The sequence below is a fragment of the Entelurus aequoreus genome, linkage group LG10, assembly GCF_033978785.1.
Source record: "Entelurus aequoreus isolate RoL-2023_Sb linkage group LG10, RoL_Eaeq_v1.1, whole genome shotgun sequence".
Taxonomy (NCBI): domain Eukaryota; kingdom Metazoa; phylum Chordata; class Actinopteri; order Syngnathiformes; family Syngnathidae; genus Entelurus; species Entelurus aequoreus.
In genome coordinates this window covers 62,768,321-62,791,072 of record NC_084740.1, presented here as the reverse complement: position 1 = coordinate 62,791,072, position 22,752 = coordinate 62,768,321, and the positions used below count along the sequence as shown (strand labels likewise).

At 43.7% G+C, this 22,752-nt stretch overlaps 1 protein-coding gene across 1 annotated transcript in view; it reads right to left on the bottom strand.

The window, feature by feature from the left end:
- LOC133659173 (contactin-1a-like) overlaps window positions 1–22,752 on the bottom strand; it is a 79,075-nt gene that overhangs the window by 40,718 nt on the left and 15,605 nt on the right. The window contains exons 3-9 of the mRNA XM_062061908.1: window positions 21,904–22,085; window positions 21,641–21,736; window positions 19,116–19,322; window positions 13,183–13,282; window positions 10,033–10,214; window positions 9,833–9,957; window positions 8,301–8,418 (exon numbers count right to left, since the gene is read on the bottom strand). Coding sequence (XP_061917892.1) covers window positions 8,301–8,418; window positions 9,833–9,957; window positions 10,033–10,214; window positions 13,183–13,282; window positions 19,116–19,322; window positions 21,641–21,736; window positions 21,904–22,085 — 1,010 coding nt within the window. The remainder of the gene's footprint in view (window positions 1–8,300; window positions 8,419–9,832; window positions 9,958–10,032; window positions 10,215–13,182; window positions 13,283–19,115; window positions 19,323–21,640; window positions 21,737–21,903; window positions 22,086–22,752) is intronic.

Here is a 22,752-nt window from a genome sequence, read left to right as displayed (position 1 = left end):
TAAAAGTGTTTTGTGGGAATGCACACTGTTTTGTGACTTGTTGGTGTGCATGTGTGTTGAATTCCAAATGGCTGTTGAATTGTTGAAAAAAAAACGAACTTTTGTATGCTAAAGGATGTGTGGATTAGCTTGGTTAGCTTACTGCTAGCTGCAGTTGTTGTGGGGTCTCCTGTCTCATGAGTTTGTGCACGGGTCAGGGGCTCTGCTGCGTGTCTGTGTGGACATCTTGTGTGCCGCTGTAGCATTTATATGAGTGTGTATTGTTTTCTTTATTCTTTAGTGGAGAGAGATTCCGTTTGCCGTGGACTGTGTGTGACGCCCTGTTTTTGTTTTTTCCAAAAAAAGGTATGTCTGTTATGAGTTTTTTTGGCTTAGTTTATTGTATAAAAAATATAAAAAGAATTGATGTGGGTGGGAAAGATGAGGTGTATTGCTGCACATTTAAGGATCCTTTTTCTTAATATATATTGTTATTTGCTGAAGTATATATTTTATATACTGTGTTTTATTTAATTAATTTATTTGAGACTATTATGCTTTTTTTTTACCTTTATTATTATTATTTCCATTTCCACATTTAAACATGTATAATTGAATTCAGTGAGCACTGACTCTCGGAGCTGTGGAGAGAGATTCCGTTTGCCGTGGACTGTGTGTGACGCCCTGTTTTTGTTTTTTCCAAAAAAAGGTGAATAAATCCCCGTGATTCAACTCCGGTGTGTGTGCCTCACTAAGAAAATACACAACGCAGAACGCTGACTGTTACAAAATGGTGCCGTGACCCGGATTCTTCAGATCAGCTGCTGCAGATCGCCGAGGTTATGCTGTGAGCAAGTAAGCGTATCGTACAGCAATCAGAAGGGATCCGTTGATCGTTGAGACTTTTGATAAAAAGTGATTTTGTTTTACTGTGGCTGTGTTTTTCCACAATTTATCATTACGTTTCCTCACGTACAGTGTCTTTATACCACGTGTCTCTGTATAGTTAAATTTTACGTCATATTTCCACTGTTATATTCATTGTGTTTGAAATATAATGGACTTTACACCATTTGGGAGGGGTAGAGGGTGGATGCAAGCAGGGACTGCAGAGCAAGCTAGGCAGCCAGGCTGTAGCAGCCCTGATGGTACCCCTGTAGCAAGGCAAATGTTTTCCACTCCCACCGTTGCTAATAATGACACCCTGGCACAATTGCGTGACCTTTTAGGGGAGTTGGGAACCCACATTGGTGACACTGTTGTTAGCCGCATATTAGCCAACCAAACACCTTTCCCCACTCTAAGTCGCCCACACCCCATGACACCACCCCCGCTCGAGCCCATACCCTCCCCAGTTGATTTGTCTCGACTGAACATCACGGTGAATGCAGCTGTCAAGGAACCATCGATGTTTAGGGGGGATGGCTCAGACAAATACACCGTACAAGAGTGGATAGATATGATGGACGCTTACCTGCATAAAAAGAATTGTCCGACTACAGAGCAGGCGGATGAAATCCTCAGTCATCTTTTGGGACGAGCTAAGAGTATCGTTAAAGTGGGGCTGAAGAGTAGTGCTGATATCAACACACACCCTGAAGTGGTATACGACATACTCAGAAGATACTTCAGTGACTCTCCCATGTCTGGCTTACCGATGGCTGATTTCTATTCTACACAGTCTGACGCAAATGAGAACCCAGTGGATTACTGGGTTCGGCTCAATACAGCAGCCGAGCACGCTGACCAGCATCTGCGGAAAAGTGGAGAGAAGATGGAGAACATGTCAGCGCAAATTGCTATGATGTTCATCAGGAACTGCCCCAACCCCGAACTCTCCAGTGTGTTCCGATGCAAGCCTATCAGCAAATGGTCAGCCGTGGAGGTGCAAGAAGCTATCGATGAGCACCAGAGGGAGCATCAGGCAAGGAAGAGGGCCATTAGAGCAGAGAAGTTGAAAATGGTGACAGCAGCTACCACTACCTGTCAACCTGTAGTTGAGGAGCTGACTGCAACGAGAGCGGGTGTTCAAGAACCTTCCACACAGACAAAGGTGAGTGCAGTCACCACTTCAGAAGCAGGGGCTTTAGAACAAGTACTAAGCATGCTAGAAGGCGTTTTGGCCAGAGCAGCCTCCCCTGTCCAACAGCCAACCCAGTGGACACGCCCCACTTCTTGCCGTGTATGTGGTGACAAAACTCACATCACACGTGAACACTGCATGAGAGAGAAGAGGTGCTTTGGGTGTCTGGAACCTGGCCACACAAGGAGAGATTGCCCACGGGCCGCTCCACGCCAAACCCAAGCAGAGAACCACACACCCAACCAGGGAAACTGAGTCGCTCACATTGTGGAGGGCAAAGTGTGAGTGCGTCATGTCAGACCCTCAAAACTGAAGAAGACATACATGCAATATATGAAGAGAGCTGCAAGACTGCACCGAATGGTAGTGTCATGATTTTCCAGAATATACACAAACTTGAGAAGGCAGATGATCTATTCTACACTGATGTGCTGGTGAATGACCAAGTTGCACTATATGCTATGCTAGACACTGGTTCAATGGCTTGTACGATGAGTGAAGAAGCAGAGGAGGAGCTCCACAAGGCAGGGTTGCTGGCAGAGGGTGCCCAGTCCACCAAAGACATTTTTCTGGTGGGTTGTGGTGGTGTGCATGTGCGACCCAAGTGCATTCACCAGTTAAAGTTGAAAATCTACGGACAAGAAGCAATCGTGCCCACACTAGTCGTGCCAGGCCAGCGTGACCAAATGATAGTAGGCACCAATTTTCTGAAACACTTGCTACGCCAATTCAAGCAAGATCCCAGCTATTGGCGCGTGATGAGTAAAGCTGACTCTACTGGTGAACCAGGCATCGAGCAGTTCTTGAGCATGCTCTCGGGCATAACAAGATGGAAAGGTGACATTATCCCAGACATCATTGGAACTGTGAAGCTTACTAATGCCGTGACACTGGTACCGAAACAGGAGCACATAGTGTGGGGAAAGCTTCCTGGAAAGGCTCCTATCTCAGAGGGAAGTACCATACTGGTGGAACCAGCCAAATCACACTCCAACCGGAAGAGCGTCATGGTAGGGAGAACTGTGGCGTCAATGAGCGGAGACAGGTGGGTTCCTGTGAAGGTTGTGAACCCAAGTGACAAGCCTGTGACACTGAGGAGGAACATGAAGTTAGCTGATGTTTCACCATGTGTGGCACTTGAAGACTTTGACCTTGGAGTGGACTATGTCGCCAGCACGGAGCTAAAAGCACAAGGCCAAAGCGTAAGAGTAGACACTGACCATGCCCCTGACACCTCTGTAAGTCTCGCCCTTCAGGATAAGCTTGCTGATCTTGGATTGGACGACATAGACATCCACTCATGTGAAGTGTCCCCTTATTGGAAGAGTCAACTTGTGGAACTCATACAGAGGCATGATGAGGTGTTCTCCAAGGACAAGCTGGACTGTGGCCTAGCCAAAGACTTCGTCCACAGGATCCATCTGACTGATGAGCGCCCCTTCCGACTAGCATACCGCCGTGTCCCACCAAGCCAATACCAGAAACTAAGAGAGGTCCTTTCTGAGATGGAGGAGAAGAACATCATACGCAAGTCGTCAAGTGAGTGGGCCTCGCCATTAGTACTGGTTTGGAAAAAGAGTGGGGAACTACGCATTTGTGTGGACTACCGGTGGCTTAATGCACGCACCGTGAAGGATGCCCATCCAGTACCTCACCAAGCTGACTGTTTGGCTGCGCTAGGGGGAAATGCCATATTTAGCGCCATGGACTTGACATCGGGGTTCTACAATGTCCCCATGCACGAACAGGACAAGAAGTTTACTGCCTTCACTACACCAGTAGGCCTCCATGAGTTCAACCGACTACCCCAAGGCCTGTGCAACAGCCCGGCAAGTTTCATGCGCCTCATGATGAGTGTCTTCGGAGACCAAAACTTTTTGACCCTGCTGTGCTACCTCGACGATGTTTTGGTCTTTGCCCCAAATGAAGAGGAAGCCCTCAAAAGACTCGAAATGGTCTTTAAGCGGTTGAAAGGACATGGGCTTAAGTTGGCTCCGAAGAAGTGTAATTTCCTCCGGCGAAGTGTCAAGTTCTTGGGCCACATCATTGATGAGAATGGGGTTTCCACTGATTCTGAAAAGATACAAGTCATTACAGACATAAGTGAAGCGGACTTGATGATGGAGGATGGAGTCACACCTTCAGCAAAAAAGATTAAGTCTTTTCTCGGTATGGTAATGTATTACCAGAGATTCATACAAAACTGTTCCAGTATGGCGAAGCCCCTGTTCTCTCTGACCGCTGCTGCGACTGGAAAGGCCAACACAAAACGGGCTTCTCACTTTAAAAGGCTCAGCCCAGGGGATTGGGCTCAAGAACAGAGCGACGCATTCAACCAACTAAAGGCTGCTCTGTTGAACTCAGTTGTGTTGGCCCATCCGGACTTTGGTCGCCCTTTCATCCTCTCAACTGACGCTTCATTGGATGGATTGGGCGCTGTCCTCTCTCAAGTCCCTGAAGGAGGGAGCAAAGCATGTCCCACAGCCTTCGCAAGCAAAGCCCTGAGTCGCTCACAAACCAAGTATCCAGCCCATCGTTTGGAGTTCCTCGCTCTCAAGTGGTCAGTGTGCGACAAATTCAGCCATTGGCTGAAGGGACACTCCTTCACTGTTTGGACTGATAATAACCCGCTAACCTACATCCTCACAAAGCCAAAGTTGGACGCTTGTGAACAGCGGTGGGTGTCGAAGTTGGCTCCATACGACTTCAGTATCCAATATATCCCAGGCAGTAAGAACATCGTTGCAGATGCCTTGAGCAGGCAACCCTTCATCAAGCCACGGGTCAGCAAGAGACTTATAGCAGAACCATATGAGGCTCTGCTCGAGGAAGCGCAACATATTCGGGATGCCAGGATACAGGATGTGTTTCGGCTGAGTACCAACAGCCAAGAGGTAAAACTGGGCGGATCTGAAATGGCATGCAGTTCAATGAGCAGTGAAGAAGTGACGGCAGTCTTGGATGGTCAGATTGAGTGGGGTGAGGGACCCAAAGGGAGAGTGATCTCTTGGCTGGTAAATGATGTACATAAGATTGTTCCACCAGGAGAAAGTGCCTTACCCGTCTTCTCCCTTAAAGAGCTTCAAGACAAGCAACAGGAAGACACTATACTGGCAAGAGTCATTCACTATGTGGCACGTGGCAGGAGGCCATCGAGGAGAGAAAGAGTTAAAGAGCCTCTCAAAGTCCAGAAGACTCTAAAGCAGTGGGAGAAGCTCAAGATGTTGGATGGCATCCTATATAGAGTGAGCAAAGATTCACTAACTGGGAGAAGGCGGTACCAGTATGTTGTGGCTGCATCACTGGCCAAGCAGGCTCTGCAGGGTGTCCATGACGAGGCTGGGCATCAGGGACAGCATAGGACTCTATACCTGGCGAGGCAGAGGTTCTTTTGGATTGACATGGAACGAGACGTCCGTGAATATGTCAAGTCGTGCAAGCGCTGTGTGGTGAGCAAGACACCCGAACCCGAAGGGAGAGCGCCTCTCGAGAGCATCAAAACAACAAGCCCTCTCGAGATGGTCTGCATTGACTTTTGGTCAGCTGAAATCCCAAATGGAAATACTGTGGATGTCCTGGTCGTCACTGACCATTTCACAAAAATGGCTCACGCCTTCCCATGTCATGATCAGTCAGCAAAGCAGGTTGCTCGTCAACTCTGGGATCGATACTTCTGTGTCTACGGCTTTCCAGAGAGAATTCACTCCGACCAAGGAGCCAACTTTGAGAGCCAGCTGATCCGAGAGTTGCTGCTGATCTCTGGGGTAAAGAAGTCGAGGACAACAGCTTATCATCCCATGGGAAACGGTGTGGTCGAACGCTTTAACCGAACATTGGGAGGCATGATCAGAGCTCTCCCTCCAAGAGCCAAACAAAAATGGCCCCAAATGTTGCAGACATTGACTTTCGCCTACAACTGCACCGCCCATGAGTCGACGGGCTATGCCCCGTTTTATCTAATGTACGGGAGAATTCCCAGACTCCCAGTTGACGTAATGTTCCACAATGTGGAGAGGGACTGTGACATTGCTGACTATGATAAATATGTCCTCAAACTGAGGGAGGAGCTAAAAGAAGCATTATCATCTGCCCAGGCCAATGCTGTCACCAGTCAGCGTCATCAAACTGAACTGTACAACCAAAGGACCAAAGGTCATGACATCGCTGAGGGAGACCAAGTACTCTTGTCAAACAAATGTGAAAGGGCACGCAAGAAGTTGTCGGACAAATGGGAGGCTGTACCGTATGTGGTTGTCTCAAGAGACCCAAGGTGTCATACCTACCGGATAAGGAACACTTGCAGTGGTCATGAAAGGGTTGTCCATCGCAACCGCCTCCTGTGTGTCAACTTTCTTCCACTTAATTTGGAGAATGAAGAGGATGTTGAATCATCATTCACTGAATCATCTGAGTCAAGTCATGTTGAGACACAAAGTCGGGTTTCGGATGTGGTGACGGGAAATGTCACAGAAGACCGAACAGCCAGTTGGATTCTGGACAGTGCTTCTGCCAATTCGCCATCAGAATGTCTGGATGCTGATGAGGAGCTTGAAGACCCTGATCTGGATGAAAGTGCCAGCCAGAGGCCAAGGAGTGTGTCAAATGTGGTTGATAGGACAGGCCATAGCGACGACCCCCCAAGCACAGCAATCAGTGTTGTCTCCCGTATAAGAACGAGGGTGGGTAGGCTGGTGAAACCTGTAGATAGGCTAATTCAGAACATGACCCAGAAGAAAATATCTGTTTGAGTTACAAACCTCTGTAAACCATCAAGTACCATAAGATAGTTGTTTAATCCAATGTTTGGGTTGAACATGTATTACAGTAGCAGTGATAAATATTAGGTACTCCTTGTCTTGTCAAAGGTATATTTTTTTATTACCTTTGTAGAGTAATGTGTAAGGTGGTGTAAAAGGCACCTCTTTTTGCAAGTGTACCCAGGAGGGTTGCGCAGCCCTCCTTGGTCATTTTCTCAGTAATGTGAGTAACTAATAAGTTGCATAACGTGAATGTATTGGTGTACTCTGCTAAGTCTTGAAGTATTTTGGTGAAGTTCAGAGGGGAGTATGTAGCCGAGCTAAATTTTATTTTATTTTATTTTAATTTTGTTCAATTATTCACATCATTTTTTGTTGTGAACTTCCCCAAAAGCGTTTCTCATTGTAAATAGGTTCCACTCTATTATTTTCCGTTACATACCTTTTTGTTTCCCTGGGGGGTGATTTGGCGTCGCACCTTTGTGACCAGCTTCAGTGAGCACTGACGCTCGGAGCTGGTAAGTCATGTTTATGTCTCTCTCCTTTTGTTTTTTTAATAAACTTTTTGGTTGTCGTTTTTAAAAGTGTTTTGTGGGAATGCACACTGTTTTGTGACTTGTTGGTGTGCATGTGTGTTGAATTCCAAATGGCTGTTGAATTGTTGAAAAAAAAACGAACTTTTGTATGCTAAAGGATGTGTGGATTAGCTTGGTTAGCTTACTGCTAGCTGCAGTTGTTGTGGGGTCTCCTGTCTCATGAGTTTGTGCACGGGTCAGGGGCTCTGCTGCGTGTCTGTGTGGACATCTTGTGTGCCGCTGTAGCATTTATATGAGTGTGTATTGTTTTCTTTATTCTTTAGTGGAGAGAGATTCCGTTTGCCGTGGACTGTGTGTGACGCCCTGTTTTTGTTTTTTCCAAAAAAAGGTATGTCTGTTATGAGTTTTTTTGGCTTAGTTTATTGTATAAAAAATATAAAAAGAATTGATGTGGGTGGGAAAGATGAGGTGTATTGCTGCACATTTAAGGATCCTTTTTCTTAATATATATTGTTATTTGCTGAAGTATATATTTTATATACTGTGTTTTATTTAATTAATTTATTTGAGACTATTATGCTTTTTTTTTACCTTTATTATTATTATTTCCATTTCCACATTTAAACATGTATAATTGAATTCAGTGAGCACTGACGCTCGGAGCTGTGGAGAGAGATTCCGTTTGCCGTGGACTGTGTGTGACGCCCTGTTTTTGTTTTTTCCAAAAAAAGGTGAATAAATCCCCGTGATTCAACTCCGGTGTGTGTGCCTCACTAAGAAAATACACAACGCAGAACGCTGACTGTTACATACATCACATGTTTACACAGTTCAACATGAGCCAAAAGGGAGCAGGAAGAAGCAGAGCTTACTAGAATTAGAGGGGATATCGTGTGAACCTCCACAGGGCTCCTTTGTCATGTGACATTTACACAGCTGACTCACCAAACACACGCAGCTCGGCGGTGGCAAAGATGACTCCATGGTGATTCTCTGCAATGCACTGATACATCCCTGAGTCCTCAAACCTCAGGCTGCTGAACCTCATCTCCTTTCGCTCCAACTGTGGAGAAAAACACCAAACGTTTTGATGCAGTCTGGATTGTCTCGGTCAGATGAAAAGCTAATTGAACAGACGCAACATCCTCCACTACTCTGTGCCTTCACTTGGACTTGGATTGTTTACACTGGCAGCAGCTGAAAAGTCACTTTCTCTTGCTGCCTGTCACTTTATTGCAGGGGTTGATCGACTAATGGATCTTTGGGGCCCTACCTGTCCATTGCCAAAATGTTAGAAGAAAAAGTATTAATATGACATCACGCTCACACGGAGAATGACCAACATAGGCCCTGATCACCTCAGCCTCTCATCCCACTTTAGGGCTGACTGTTGCAACATTTTCTAGCATCCAACATCCAACAACCCTTCCCTGAACCACCAGTCCATGACGGTCATGGCTCGCATTCCAGAGTCAGTGAACATTGCTCCAAAGTAGGGAATTTGTGTTGATTTATTGTGAATGCAAAAGTAAACATTGACCAGCACTAAGCACTGTCTATCTTGAGATCCCCCCGCGATCCCGAAAGGGACAAACGGTAGAAATGGATGGATGGATGTGATAAAAGACTTTCTCCTTCATGCCCTCTTATCACACAGGAAGTGTTAGAATAATTGTTTGTAAGTTATCACAAAAAACTTTGTGCTGAAATGAGTTCCAGGCAAGAAGACAAAAGCTGTCTTTGAAACCTACCAAGAAGAAGGCTCGTAAAACTCCACTGTGTAAGGGGGAGAGCCACATGAAGGGTTTTCTGTTTTCTCTCATGTATGGTAATCAACAGAAATATATTGGTCAGGATCTGCCCAATTTCCAGACGAACTCTTTTTGAACTATTTTACAAACTCTTTTTGAACTATTTTATGGAACTCTTTTTGAACTATTTACAAACTCTTTTTGAACTGACCTTTCCTGTGAATTGTTTACGACCTTTTCTGTGAACTTTTTGCGACCTTTGTCCTTTGGAAACAAAAACTAAATAAAAGAAGGAGGCATACAATCTTTTGGCAGAGCGTGCTGAGATACTGTACAAGAGTACAGTGTGCCCTGGCGTGTCTCCTCAATTGAGTCCAAATTGAATTATGCCTCTGTTTAATTCTTTGCCTCTTGTCTTGTTTAATAAATGTCATCAGTGTTTGAACCTGACAGGAAGCACCCGCCAGGTGTACATCTCATTTTACTACCGTACTTACTACTCTGACGTAAGACAACCAGAAGCCCCATACTACGGAACTAAGACTATAGTGGCCATTAACAGTTAGCTTCTACAGCAGGGGTGCCCAAAGTGCGGCACGGGGGCCATCTGTGGCCCGTGACTCGATTGTCATTGGCCCTAGGTACCTTACGAAAAACACCAGCCAAAATTGGGAAAACAGCAAGGAGAGAACCACTGGCATAACGTATTCAGATATTGAACATTACTGGCTCTCCGTTCTTCATCCAGCGGATGCGAGGTTCAGGTTTGCCCCTGGCTGAGCAGGACATGGTGTAGTCGCTGCCGAGATCTTTCTCCGTGCTGTGGATGCGCTCCACCCACTCAGGAAAAGCTGGAAAATGGCATCACATGAGTGACAAGAAGTTGTAAAACAGCAGACGCTTGAAAACAACTGAGAGTGGATTACCTTCGACGGACAAAAGTGCGCTGTGGTAGTCCTTTCCCTTGGAGTTGACCGCCTCACATTGATATGGACCGCCGTCCTCTACCTGCACGTTGTACAGGTGCAGGTGCGCCTCAGATGTCCGCACATCATGGTTGGGGGGCAGGTCGCCGTCCAACTTCTTCCAGCGGATCTTTGGCACAGGACTGAATAAGACAAAAGGATTTCATATTGTATGCATTAGTCGGGCAAAAAAACATGCTTAGAAGATGCTAGAACCCTCACATCAAGCCAGATCTTACGTACAGTAAGAAGGCCCCATTCATCACGATTTACCTAACACAGGGGTCACCAACCTTTTTGAAAGCAAGAGCTACTTCTTGGGTAGTGATTAATGCGAAGGGCTACCAGTTTGATACACACTTAAATAAATTGCCAGAAATAGCCAATTTGCTCATTTTACCTTTAACTCTATGTTATTATTAATAATTAATGATATTTACACTTAATTGAACGGTTTAAAAGAAGACAAAACACGAAAAAAATGACAATTACATTTTGAAATATAGTTTATCTTCAATTTCGACTCTTTAAAATTCAAAATTCAACCGAAAAAAAGAAGAGAAAAACTCGCTAATTCCAATCTTTTTGAAAAAATTAAAAAAATAATTTATGGAACATCATAAGTAATTTTTCCTGATTAAGATTAATTTTTGAATTTTGATGACATGTTTTAAATAGGTTAAAATCCAATCTGCACTTTGTTAGAATATATAACAATTGGACCAAGCTATATTTCTAACAAAGACAAATCATTATTTCTTCTAGATTTTCCAGAACAAAAATTTTAAAAGAAATTCAAAAGACTTTGAAATAAGATTTAAATTTGATTCTACAGATTTTCTAGATTTGCCAAAATAATTTTTTTGAATTTTAATCATAATAAGTTTGAAGAAATATTTTACAAATATTCTTCGTCGAAAAAACAGAAGCTAAAATGAAGAATTAAATTAAAATGTATTTATTATTCTTTACAATAAAAAAATTAGTTTACTTGAACATTGATTTAAATTGTCAGGAAAGAAGAGGAAGGAATTTAAAAGGTAAATGTGTTTAAAAATCCTAAAATAATTTTTAAGATTGTATTTTTTCTCTAAAATTGTCTTTCTGAAAGTTATAAGAAGCAAAGTAAAAAAATTTATGAATTTATTTAAACAAGTGAAGACCAAGTCTTTAAAATATTTTCTTGGATTTTCAAATTCTATTTGAGTTTTGTCTCTCTTAGAATTAAAAATGTCGAGCAAAGCGAGACCAGCTTGCTAGTAAATAAATACAATTTAAAAAATAGAGTCAGCTCACTGGTAAGTGCTGCTATTTGAGCTATTTTTAGAACAGGCCAGCGGGCTACTCATCTGGTCCTTACGGGCTACCTGGTGCCCGCGGGCACCGCGTTGGTGACCCCTGATCTAACACATGAAATGTGACAAGGTTTGATGCACTTTAGCCGTCCAGATGGCAGTAGAGTGTTTAATATCTTAAAATGTGTTTTGTGGCAATTCCCCTTTTGACGGACCAAAATATATATTTGTAAATGCTTCTAAATATTAAAAAGGAACAAAAAGCTGGTTACATGGAACATTTCAACAATATTGGCTCCAAATGTGTCAGAATGGTCAGGTGGCCCCCCAAGATGTGTCATTCTGTTGACATCGAAGCTTTGGATAGGTCATTGTAAAACAGGGGTGGGCAATTAATTTTTACAGGGGGCCGCATGAGCTACCCGAGCACTGCTGGAGGGCCACATCGACAATATTTCAATTAAATTTTGCTCAATATTATTTTTGATATATACCGTAAGATAAATAATAATAATAATAATAATAATAGTAATACTTCAACATAGTGTGTGTAACAGCATTCCATGACTAATATATATAAATTAACATTAATAATAAATGACAGTAAAATAAGCACACGTATGACTGAGGAGTCATAGTGTAACTTTGTGTGGTGTTTGAGTTGTCCGACTTTTTGTGTGGCCTTAAACGCACCAGTGGTTTAGTGCTATGCGTGTTGGTGACAGATGACAAGTTGGTTTTGGCCTGGTTTGTACGGCACAAAATGACTAGTTTTTCGAGATAGAATTGTTTTACTCATGTTTTTGGTGTGGTTATGTCCGAATATAAACAGTTTTGTTCAATAAAGTGATCGATATAATTCCTGTCCTCGAAGCATCTCGATAGACGTTACAATAATTGAACGGTGTTCAATTGAACGGTGTTGACGAACACCATTAGGGCCGCTTGTTGTCACTGTCACTCAAAGTTGCATTGCAAAATTCCATAGAATAAATATGTTTATTTTGTTTATAATTCAGATGGGATTTGATTTGGTGCGCGGCATATACTTGCTGCGCGCAGCGGACGCTTGAGCAGTGCGCAATTGCGCAGGCACGCACCTTAGGTGAGGGGACGTTGCTTTGCAGTTCATGTGTTGTTGGAAACACGGCATTCCTCATCAACTTTTCTCTTTTTGGCGTCTCGGGTGTAAACCGTGCATCACTTGTCGCTGCATGTGCACCTTCACTCGCAGGTTACACACGGACACACGCCCATAAATAATACTTTTCAAAATAAAAGCAGCACAGTTGTATTGCGCGCAGGACATAGATGTTTTTTCAACTTTATTTTGTAATTGCAGTTGTTCACATTCACTCACAATCACGCATACGTCCACACGGAAGTAATACAAATAACGATTTTCAAAACAAAAGCAGCACCGTTGTATTGCACACTCGACATAGATACTTTTTAAAATTTATTTTGTAATTTATAATTGGCCTCACGCGGGCCGGACAGGGACGCACAAAGGGCCGGATGCGGCCCGCGGGCCGCAGAATGCCCAGGTCTGTTGTAAAACGTTTAAAAGTTGTCCTTGTATTGTTTTTAGTAGTTGTCATTTATGTTCTCCCATGTATGTTTGAAGGTGTCAAATGAAGGACTACAGATGAGCTCATTGAAGCCTTGTGACTAATGTGACGTGTCAACTGTCCATAAACTAATTAAGAATAAAACACATGTAGGGCCAAAATGAACTTGTTCATAAGTCCCTCCGCCTTCGCTAAAGGCCCAATTCCATCAAAAGGACCCTCCCAAGACGAGAAGTGTCACTTACTTTCCCAATGCGAAGCATTCCAAAGTGATGTTTTGCCCCACTAGAGTTGTTGTGTCTGGGAACTTGACTCGGAGGTCAGCCGGGTACTTCTTATTGGGACCTGTGACAACAAACATTATCCAATGATCAATGTCAAGACACCAGACATGTATAAGGGCGTGGCCTATGTGACATCAACATACAATTTGCATAATTGCTGACGATGCATACATATTAATGCTAAAACTAACATACATTTGAAAATAAGTCTGTTATTAATAATCAGTATTAACATTGTTGCTGTATTGTTATCGTTGTTATTGTACAGTGGAAGTGGCAGCTGCTGGTCTTTCAAGTACTCCTCTAACAGTACAGTCTCCAATAACAGATCAAAGATAATCATGCTAGATTTGACCAAAAAAATCAGATAAATATCAACAAGACCAACGGAATGAAAGTTGAAAAATGATTTGGCAGCGTTTTATATTTCTGACTGGCTCATTTTGCTGTCAATCAAAAAGGTTCAGCCCAGACTGTTCATCCAATCAATCAATCAATCAATCAATGTTTATTTATATAGCCCTAAATCACAAGTGTCTCAAAGGGCTGTACAAGCCACAACGACATCCTCGGTGTCGAGTGGGTCTGACATAATATTGTGAAAGTCCAACACATCAGCGAAAGTCCAGTCCATGGTGGGGCCAGCGGGAACCATCCCGAGCGGAGACGGGTCAGCAGCGTAGAGATGTCCCCATCCGATGAACAGGCTAGCGGTCCACCCCGGAGCAGAGTAGAAAAGAAAAGAAAAGAAACGGCAGATCAACTGGTCTAAAAAGGGAGTCTATTTAAAGGCTAGAGTATACAAATGAGTTTTAAGATGGGACTTAAATGCTTCTACTGAGGTAGCATCTCTAACTTTTACCGGGAGGGCATTCCATAGTATTGGAGCCCGAATAGAAAACGCTCTATAGCCCGCAGACTTTTTTTGGGCTCTGGGAATCACTAATAAGCCGGAGTTCTTTGAACGCAGATTTCTTGCCGGGACATATGGTACAATCCAATCATCATGCGACCTTTTCCATCACTCGTGTTCATTCACTCAGCATCCGTGGGCGGGACAGAGTTCAGCATTTATCCAATGATTGTGGAGTTTGGGTGCAGCGCTGTGTGATTCTAAAGCAGGGCTCTGCAACCTGCGGCTCTGGAGCCTAATCCATCCATCCATCCATCTTCAACTGCTTATCCGGAATCGGGTCGCGGGGACAACAGCTCCAGCAGAGACCCCCAGACTTCCCTCTCCAGAGCAACATTTGCGACTTCCTCCTGGGGAATCCCGAAGCGTTCCCAGACCAGAGAGGAGATGTAATCCCCCCATCTGGTACTTGGCCTGCCGCGGGGCCTCCTCCCAGTGGGTCGTGCAACGAGGACCTCCCTAGGGAGACGCTCGTGAGGCATCCGCACGAGATGCCCGAACCACCTAAGCTGGCTCCTTTCCAAGCGAAGGAGCAGCGGCTCTACTCCGAGTCTCTCTCGGGTGACTGCGCTTCTCACCCTATCTCTAAGGGAGATGCCAGCCACCCTTCTGAGGAAACTCATTTCGGCCGCTTGTATCCGCGATCTTATTCTTTCGGTCATGACCCACACTTCATGACCATAGGTGAGAGTAGGAATGTAGATAGCTCGGTAGACCGAGAGCTTTGCCTTCTGGCTCAGCTCTCGTTTGGTCACAACAGTGCGGCAGAGAGACTGCAATACTGCCCCAGCTGCTCCCATTCTCCGGCTGATTTCCTTCTCCATCTTTCCCTCACTCGACCCTAATGCGCCTCTTTTATCCCTCTGTTGGGGCCCCGACTACTTGATGCTTCTGCGTACTGTCGTCACTACGCTGACCCTGGAGGCACCGCCATCACTCTTTCAAAGTTCTGCACCAGCCACTCACTTCTAGTGTTTTCTGCTGAGTCACCATGACCATGACCCAGCAGGCACAAGACATTGATACAACGTTGGTTATACGTACATGTCCTTTAAAAGTGATTTTGAAACAACGTTGCAAAATAGTAGTGTTTGTAAATTGAGATGATGTCTAATGTTGGATCCAAGTTGTTGGTTGGGAAATGACCACATTTCAATGTCAAATCAACCCAACATTGATTAACTGTTGTCAAAAAGTATGTTGTATTTGTGTTGTAGAATATTGGTTTGGAAATGACCACATTTCAATGGTCAAATCAACATTACAACCTGACATTGAATAAACCTTGTTGTTACAACGTTATGTTTGACTTGCTCAACGTCAGGACCTAATTCAACAAGTACTCAACGTTGTTTCAACGTTATGTTTGACTTGCTCAACGTCAGGACCTAATTCAACAAGTACTCAACGTTGTTTCAATGTTATGTTTGACTTGCTCAACGTCAGGACCTAATTCAACAAGTACTCAACGTTGTTTCAACGTTATGTTTGACTTGCTCAACGTCAGGACCTAATTCAACAAGTACTCAACGTTGTTTCAACGTTATGTTTGACTTGCTCAACGTCACGACCTAATTCAACAAGTACTCAACGTTGTTTCAACGTTATGTTTGACTTGCTCAACGTCAGGACCTAATTCAACAAGTACTCAACGTTGTTTCAACGTTATGTTTGACTTGCTCGACGTCAGGACCTAATTCAACAAGTACTCAACGTTGTTTCAACGTTATGTTTGACTTGCTCAACGTCAGGACCTAATTCAACAAGTACTCAACGTTGTTTCAACGTTATGTTTGACTTGCTCAACGTCACAACCTAATTCAACAAGTACTCAACGTTGTTTCAACGTTATGTTTGACTTGCTCAACGTCAAGACCTAATTCAACAAGTACTCAACGTTGTTTCAACGTTATGTTTGACTTGCTCAACGTCAGGACCTAATTCAACAAGTACTCAACGTTGTTTCAACGTTATGTTGGACTTGCTCAACGTCAGGACCTAATTCAACAAGTACTCAACGTTGTTTCAACGTTATGTTTGACTTGCTCGACGTCAGGACCTAATTCAACAAGTACTCAATGTTGTTTCAACGTTATGTTTGACTTGCTCAACGTCACAACCTAATTCAACAAGTACTCAACGTTGTTTCAACGTTATGTTTGACTTGCTCAACGTCAGGACCTAATTCAACAAGTACTCAACGTTGTTTCAACGTTATGTTGGACTTGCTCAACGTCAGGACCTAATTCAACAAGTACTCAACGTTGTTTCAACGTTATATTTGACTTGCTCAACGTCAGGACCTAATTCAACAAGTACTCAACGTTGTTTCAACGTTATGTTTGACTTGCTCAACGTCACAACCTAATTCAACAAGTACTCAACGTTGTTTCAACGTTATGTTTGACTTGCTCAACGTCAGGACCTAATTCAACAAGTACTCAACGTTGTTTCAACGTTATGTTTGACTTGCTCAACGTCAGGACCTAATTCAACAAGTACTCAACGTTGTTTCAACGTTATGTTTGACTTGCTCGACGTCAGGACCTAATTCAACAAGTACTCAACGTTGTTTCAACGTTATGTTTGACTTGCTCGACGTCAGGACCTAATTCAACAAGTACTCAACGTTGTTTCAACGTTATGTTTGACTTGCTCGACGTCAGGACCTAATTCAACAAGTACTCAACGTTATGTTTGACTTGCTCAACGTCAGGACCTAATTCAACAAGTACTCAACGTTATGTTTGACTTGCTCAACGTCAGGACCTAATTCAACAAGTACTCAACGTTGTTTCAACGTTATGTTTGACTTGCTCACAGTGTTGGGACTAACGCGTTACTTTAGGCGGTAAATAGTAATCTAACGCATTATTTTTTATATTCAGTAACTCAGTTACCGTTACTACATGATGCGTTACTGCGTTATTTTACGTTATGTTTTATGTAGTATCGGCTAGAAACTGAGAGGATCTGAGTGTGTTTTGTTGCAGCGCTGCGGAAGAGGCGACAAGAAAGAGGCGCGCCGCGCGCTGTCTGTGTGTATGTGTGTGTGTGTGTGTGTGTGTGTGTGTGTGTGTGTGTGTGTGTGTGTGTGTGTGTGTGTGTGTGTGTGTGTGTGGGAGGGGGCGTGTCTGTGTTTACTAACCAGACATCATGGCGAAGCCCGAAGCCGAGTTTCTTAACATGGAGATATTCTCACTACTTTTCTTTTGTCGACCACAAAGAAAAGAACATTTTAGTTAAATGTAAGTTGTGTCTTGGATCAAAGATCCTATCCTAACAATTCAAATCTGCTGAAACAGCTACAAAAGCAACATGCTTCGACGAAGCTAGTAAAGAGAGACACACTTCACCTCCATTCGTAAACTTAAAGGACTATACGTTGCACCTCATCTCCTGTTATTACTTTACCAAAGCATTGTTCAACCCATCCTTATGTACTGTTCCACATGTTTTTTCACTATGCTTTCTGTAACCAACCGGACCAAACTCACACGCATTACAAACATAGCAGCTAAAATCATCGGCCTACCCACACCCAACATTTCAGATTTAAACCACAGGTCCATCATTCGACTGGCAAACACGATAGTCCAGGATATCACTCACCCACTACACCAGGGGTCGGCAACCCGCGGCTCCGGAGCCGCATGCGGCTCCTTGACCACTCTGATGCGGCTCAGCTACATACATGCCGACACCCCCGATTTTCACAGGAGATTTATGGATCTCAGTGTCCCTTATAGATTACGCCCAGGGAAAGAATAATACTATTTACACTCTAATTATTAAATTAAGGGCGTGCCCTAATTGCACTGCAGTAATTGCCCTCTATAGCATTTACATACAGCGTGCCAGTTCAGCCACATGTCGCATGTTGTTATTACTTGCGCACACAGGAGACAGCAAAGCATACTTACTCATCAGCCACACAGCTTACACTGACGGTAGCCGTATCAAACAACTTTAACATTGTTACGTTACAAATATGCGCCACACTGTGAACCTACACCAAAAAAGAATGAAAAACACATTTCTGGAGAACATCCCACCGTAACACAACATAAACACAACACAACCATTACCCAGAATCCCATGCAACCCTAACTCTTCCGGTCTACATTATACACCCCCGCTACCACCAAATCCCCCCCACACATCAACCCCCCCCCCCTCTCTCCGTGCGTTGGTTGAGCGGAAGAGTTAGGGCTGCATGGGATTCTGGGTATTGGTACCGTCAGTGTAAGATGTGTGCCTGCTGAGTTAGTACGCCTTGCTGTCACCTACGTGATTAAGCTGAAATTGCTTTCTACGTGTGGTCGAGCAGGTACACTGTTAGGGCAGACTGTAGAGGGCGCCAAATGCAGTGTCATCACGCTCTGATATTCGGGAGTCTCCCGGGAAAAATGAGAGGGTTGGCAAGTATGACGCTGTCAAGCGCCATTCATTCAAAACTCGCGGGCTGCACTAACATATAATTTCCACATTGAAGTGCGTGCCGGTGCCGGTAACATAGCACAAAGCGTTTAAGCTTTATATGCGGTGTTTTTCATTTAAAAAATTTTTTTGTGGCTCCCATTACTTTCTTTAATTTGTGAAACTTGCCAAAATGGCTCTTTGAGTGGTAAAGGTTGCCGACCCCTGCACTACACCAATACATCATCCCGCTACCATCAGGGCGCAGGTACAGAACCATCAAATTCCGGAGGGCCGGCCTCAGGAAAAGCCTTATCCCTGCAGCTATAGCCGCCATTAACAGCAGGCCCGGCCGACCTGTCTGACGAGCCTGTAAATGTGTTGGTCATGTATGATGTCTTTTTGTTATTTTTGTTTCGTGATGTGTAATGTCTATTGTTTAAATGTACAGCAGTGAAAATGAATTTCCCCAACGGGGACCAATAAAGAACCATGCGCTACAGTGACAGGTGGTCATTTGGGAGTGTATATAATGCACAAGTCAGAAAAGTGAGGTACTGACGTTCGCTGTGGGGCACCAGAGGGATGTAGTTGGAGAAGACGCTCTTGGAGATGGAGGAGCTGGATGCGATGCACGAGTAGTTGCCGCTGTCTGAGGCCTCCACCTTGGAGATGTAAAGGTTGCCCGTTATTTGCGAGACAAAGCGCCGGTTGTCCAGCAGGATGAAGATGGGGAACTCGTTGAGGATCCATCGGAATGACAGGTCGGCTGCAAGGGCACATAGGAAAAAAAGGTGTGTCAGTCAGCAGCTCAGACACCTAGCAAGCACTCCGCAAATAACTGCGGGGATGTGGACTGAATGGAAATGTGCAAATGCAGATTTAGCATTCATTTATTGACCTTTTGGATTAAAATGGTGTAATTCTCCTCTCCGGGGGTGGGATAATGGAGAGATGTCTGCTGGATTTGCATGTGTATAGCAGTGATGCTAATGCAGGATTTACAGTCAATCATTCAGCATTCAAACAACCAATATAAAGTGATTATGACACCGCAGATTAAAGATCCAAGCTTTTTACGCCAAAACCTTTCTCAACTAAAACTCATGACAGCGGTGCCTCAAATTACCAGCACAATGAGTTCCAGGAGTGAGCTGGTAACTCCAAACACTGGTATCTCTAATCCATTCCGCCCATTGAAATGAACTGAAATCAATTTAATCCACCACACTTTGAACATGTAACGTGCCTTTTCAAAATAAAATGCATCATAAATACGGTACTTTGATGAAGTCAATGTAATCATTTTGTAGTTAAAAGTTAAAGTTAAAGTACCAATGATTGTCACACACACACTAGGTGTGGTGAAATTTGTCCTCTGCATTTGACCCATCCCCTTGATCACCCCCTGGGAGGTGAGGGGAGCAGTGAGCAGCAGCGTAGCCGCGCCCGGGAATCATTTTTGGTGATTTAACCCCCAATTCCAACCCTTGATGCTGAGTGCCAAGCAGGGAGGTAATGCGTCCCATTTTTATAGTCTTTGGTATGACTCGGCCGGGTTTTGAACTCACAACCTACCCATCTCAGGGCGGACACTCTAACCACTAGGCCACTGAGTAGCTTGGGAAGCAGACTTTTTTGTCGTGTCAAAATAAGAACGAGGAAAACGCTCTTCATGTTGCAAATGGACGCGTTTGAGTGACGGACCGAAGAGGTCAGAGTCAACAACAAGCGATGTACGTATTTTCCGGACTATAGAACACACTGGTACAAGCTGCAACCTCTGAATTTTAGAAGAAAACAATTATTTTTCCATTCCTTAGCTGCCCCGGACTATAAGCCGCAGATATATACGTTGAGAAGTGAGTTATTCACACAGAAATATTTTGTAAATGTTTCCAAACAGTGCCTGTCACGCTGCAGTAAAACGGCGGATCAAACAAAACAGAAGTCATGGTCATGGAGCCACTAGATGCGCAAGCTAGCTCTCCAATCAGCTAAACAGACTCAATAACTCCACGAGGACGTTTTGGTCAATTGACGAAACTGAAAAAATACAAAAAAAAAATACTATTGTAAGTTAATAATACTAACACAGACACTTGTAAACATGTTAGCTAATTAGCTAATGCTAATGACGCTAGCTCGATTGGCAAAGTTGGTAGAGTGGCCGTGCCAGCAATCGGAGGGTTGCTGGTCACTGGGGTTCAATCCCCACCTTCTACCATCCTAGTCACGTCCGTTGTGTCCTTGGGCAAGACACTTCACCCTTGCTCCTGATGGGTGTTGGTAGCGCCTTGCATGGCTGCTCCCGCCATCAGTGTGTGAATGTGTGTGTGAATGTGTGTGTGAATGGGTGAATGTGGAAATAGTGTCAAAGCGCTTTGAGTACCTTGAAGGTAGAAAAGCGCTATACAAGTATAACCCATTTATCATTTATCATTACATTAGGATTACACATACATGAAAGCATTCCTGCAGACATCACACATGGGACGCTTTAGTAAGTATGAATTGTTTTAGTTGTGTCGTGAGACTTACAAACGTCGCTTAAAGTGATGAATGAAGAATCTGCGTGAGCAGACTAGAAGTTGAAAACAGGAAGCAGAAGTTCCAACTTGTGGGGCCTAAAACTAGGGGAGACAGAGCCTCTCTCTTGTTGGCCCCTCAAGTCAGAATGATGTTTTAAGTCGGGTCTTAAAAGCCACTTTTATTCTCTGGCTTTTATATCGTCGTGAGTCTGGTGGTCCTCTTTGTCTTTTATTGTTTTATTCTATTTTATTGATGTCTTGTATTCTATTATTATTATTTGTTTCATTTTCAATGCTTGTAATTGGATTCATTTGTCTTGTGGTCCTCTTATTGTTTTATTCCATTATATTGATTTGTTTTTATTGTATTTTATTGAGGTCATTTATTATTGTACTCTATTATTATTATTTGTTTGTTAACTTGTTTCTTTTTAAATGCTTGTAATTTGATGACTTGTATTGTTGTTTTTTTCATGTGCAGCCCTGTAGTTAATGTGCTGTAGAAGTAAAGCGTGAAATTGGCCCCTGGAACTCTCTGGACTTCCATCCTGCTCACCTGGATGATGCGGAGGAGGGGCGCAGAGAAGAACCGCCCCTTGACCTTCTTTGACGTGCACCGACTCTCTTTCCTCTGAAGAGAACAGGTCCAAATCTAATAAAGGAGTTGAAAAGGATGAGTTTTGATTCAAACAAGACGAAAGCATTGTCCGGAGAACCAGCGTCCTCTGCAGTGGACATTTGTCATCTCAAAGTGAGCCTGCTCTGTCAAACCCAGGCAGAAGATGCTGGTTCTGGGGGGAATAGAGAAGGTTCCATTACATCCAAACTGGACCGACGCCTCTTGACTGATGACCAGGCCGTACATGTTGCTGGCCAAGCAGGAATACTTCCCCTCGTGCTGGCTTTTAACGGGCTCCTTGATGATCAGGTTTCCTCCCGACAAAGCGTAGTGGGCGTGTTCGGCGCTGCTCGGGTCGATTTCTACGCCGTCCAGCGTCCATCTGAAGGGGAAAACATCTCCGGAGTTAATACATGAGTGGGTTCTAAAAGCACAATAATGATGTGCTAATGCAGGGAAGCATCAGAGATAAACATAAGTGCAATCTGATGATATTTAAAGCTGGCCTATTATGCAAATGTGACCTTTGAAGAATGTTCTAGCAAAAAGACGAGTGGTCCTCATTGTTGACTTGTGATGTTAACTAATATACAAACCCCATTTCCATATGAGTTGGGAAATGGTGTTAGATGTAAATATAAACAGAGTACAATGATTTGCAAATCCTTTTCAACCCATATTCAGTTGAATATGCTACAAAGACAACATATTTCATGTTCAAACTCATAAACTTTATTGTTTTTTTGCAAAAAATAATTAACTTATAATGTCATGGCTGCAACACGTGCCAAAGTAGTTGGGAAAGGGCATGTTCACCACTGTGTTACATGGCCTTTCCTTTTAACAACACTCAGTAAAGGTTTGGGAAGTGAGGAGACACATTTTTGAAGTGGAATTCTTTCCCATTCTTGCTTGATGTACAGCTTAAGTTGTTCAACAGTGCGGGGGTCTCCCTTCTGCTATTTTAGGTGCCACACATTTTCAATGTCTGGACTACAGGCAGGCCAATCTAGTACCCGCACTCTTTTACTATGAAGTCACGTTGATGT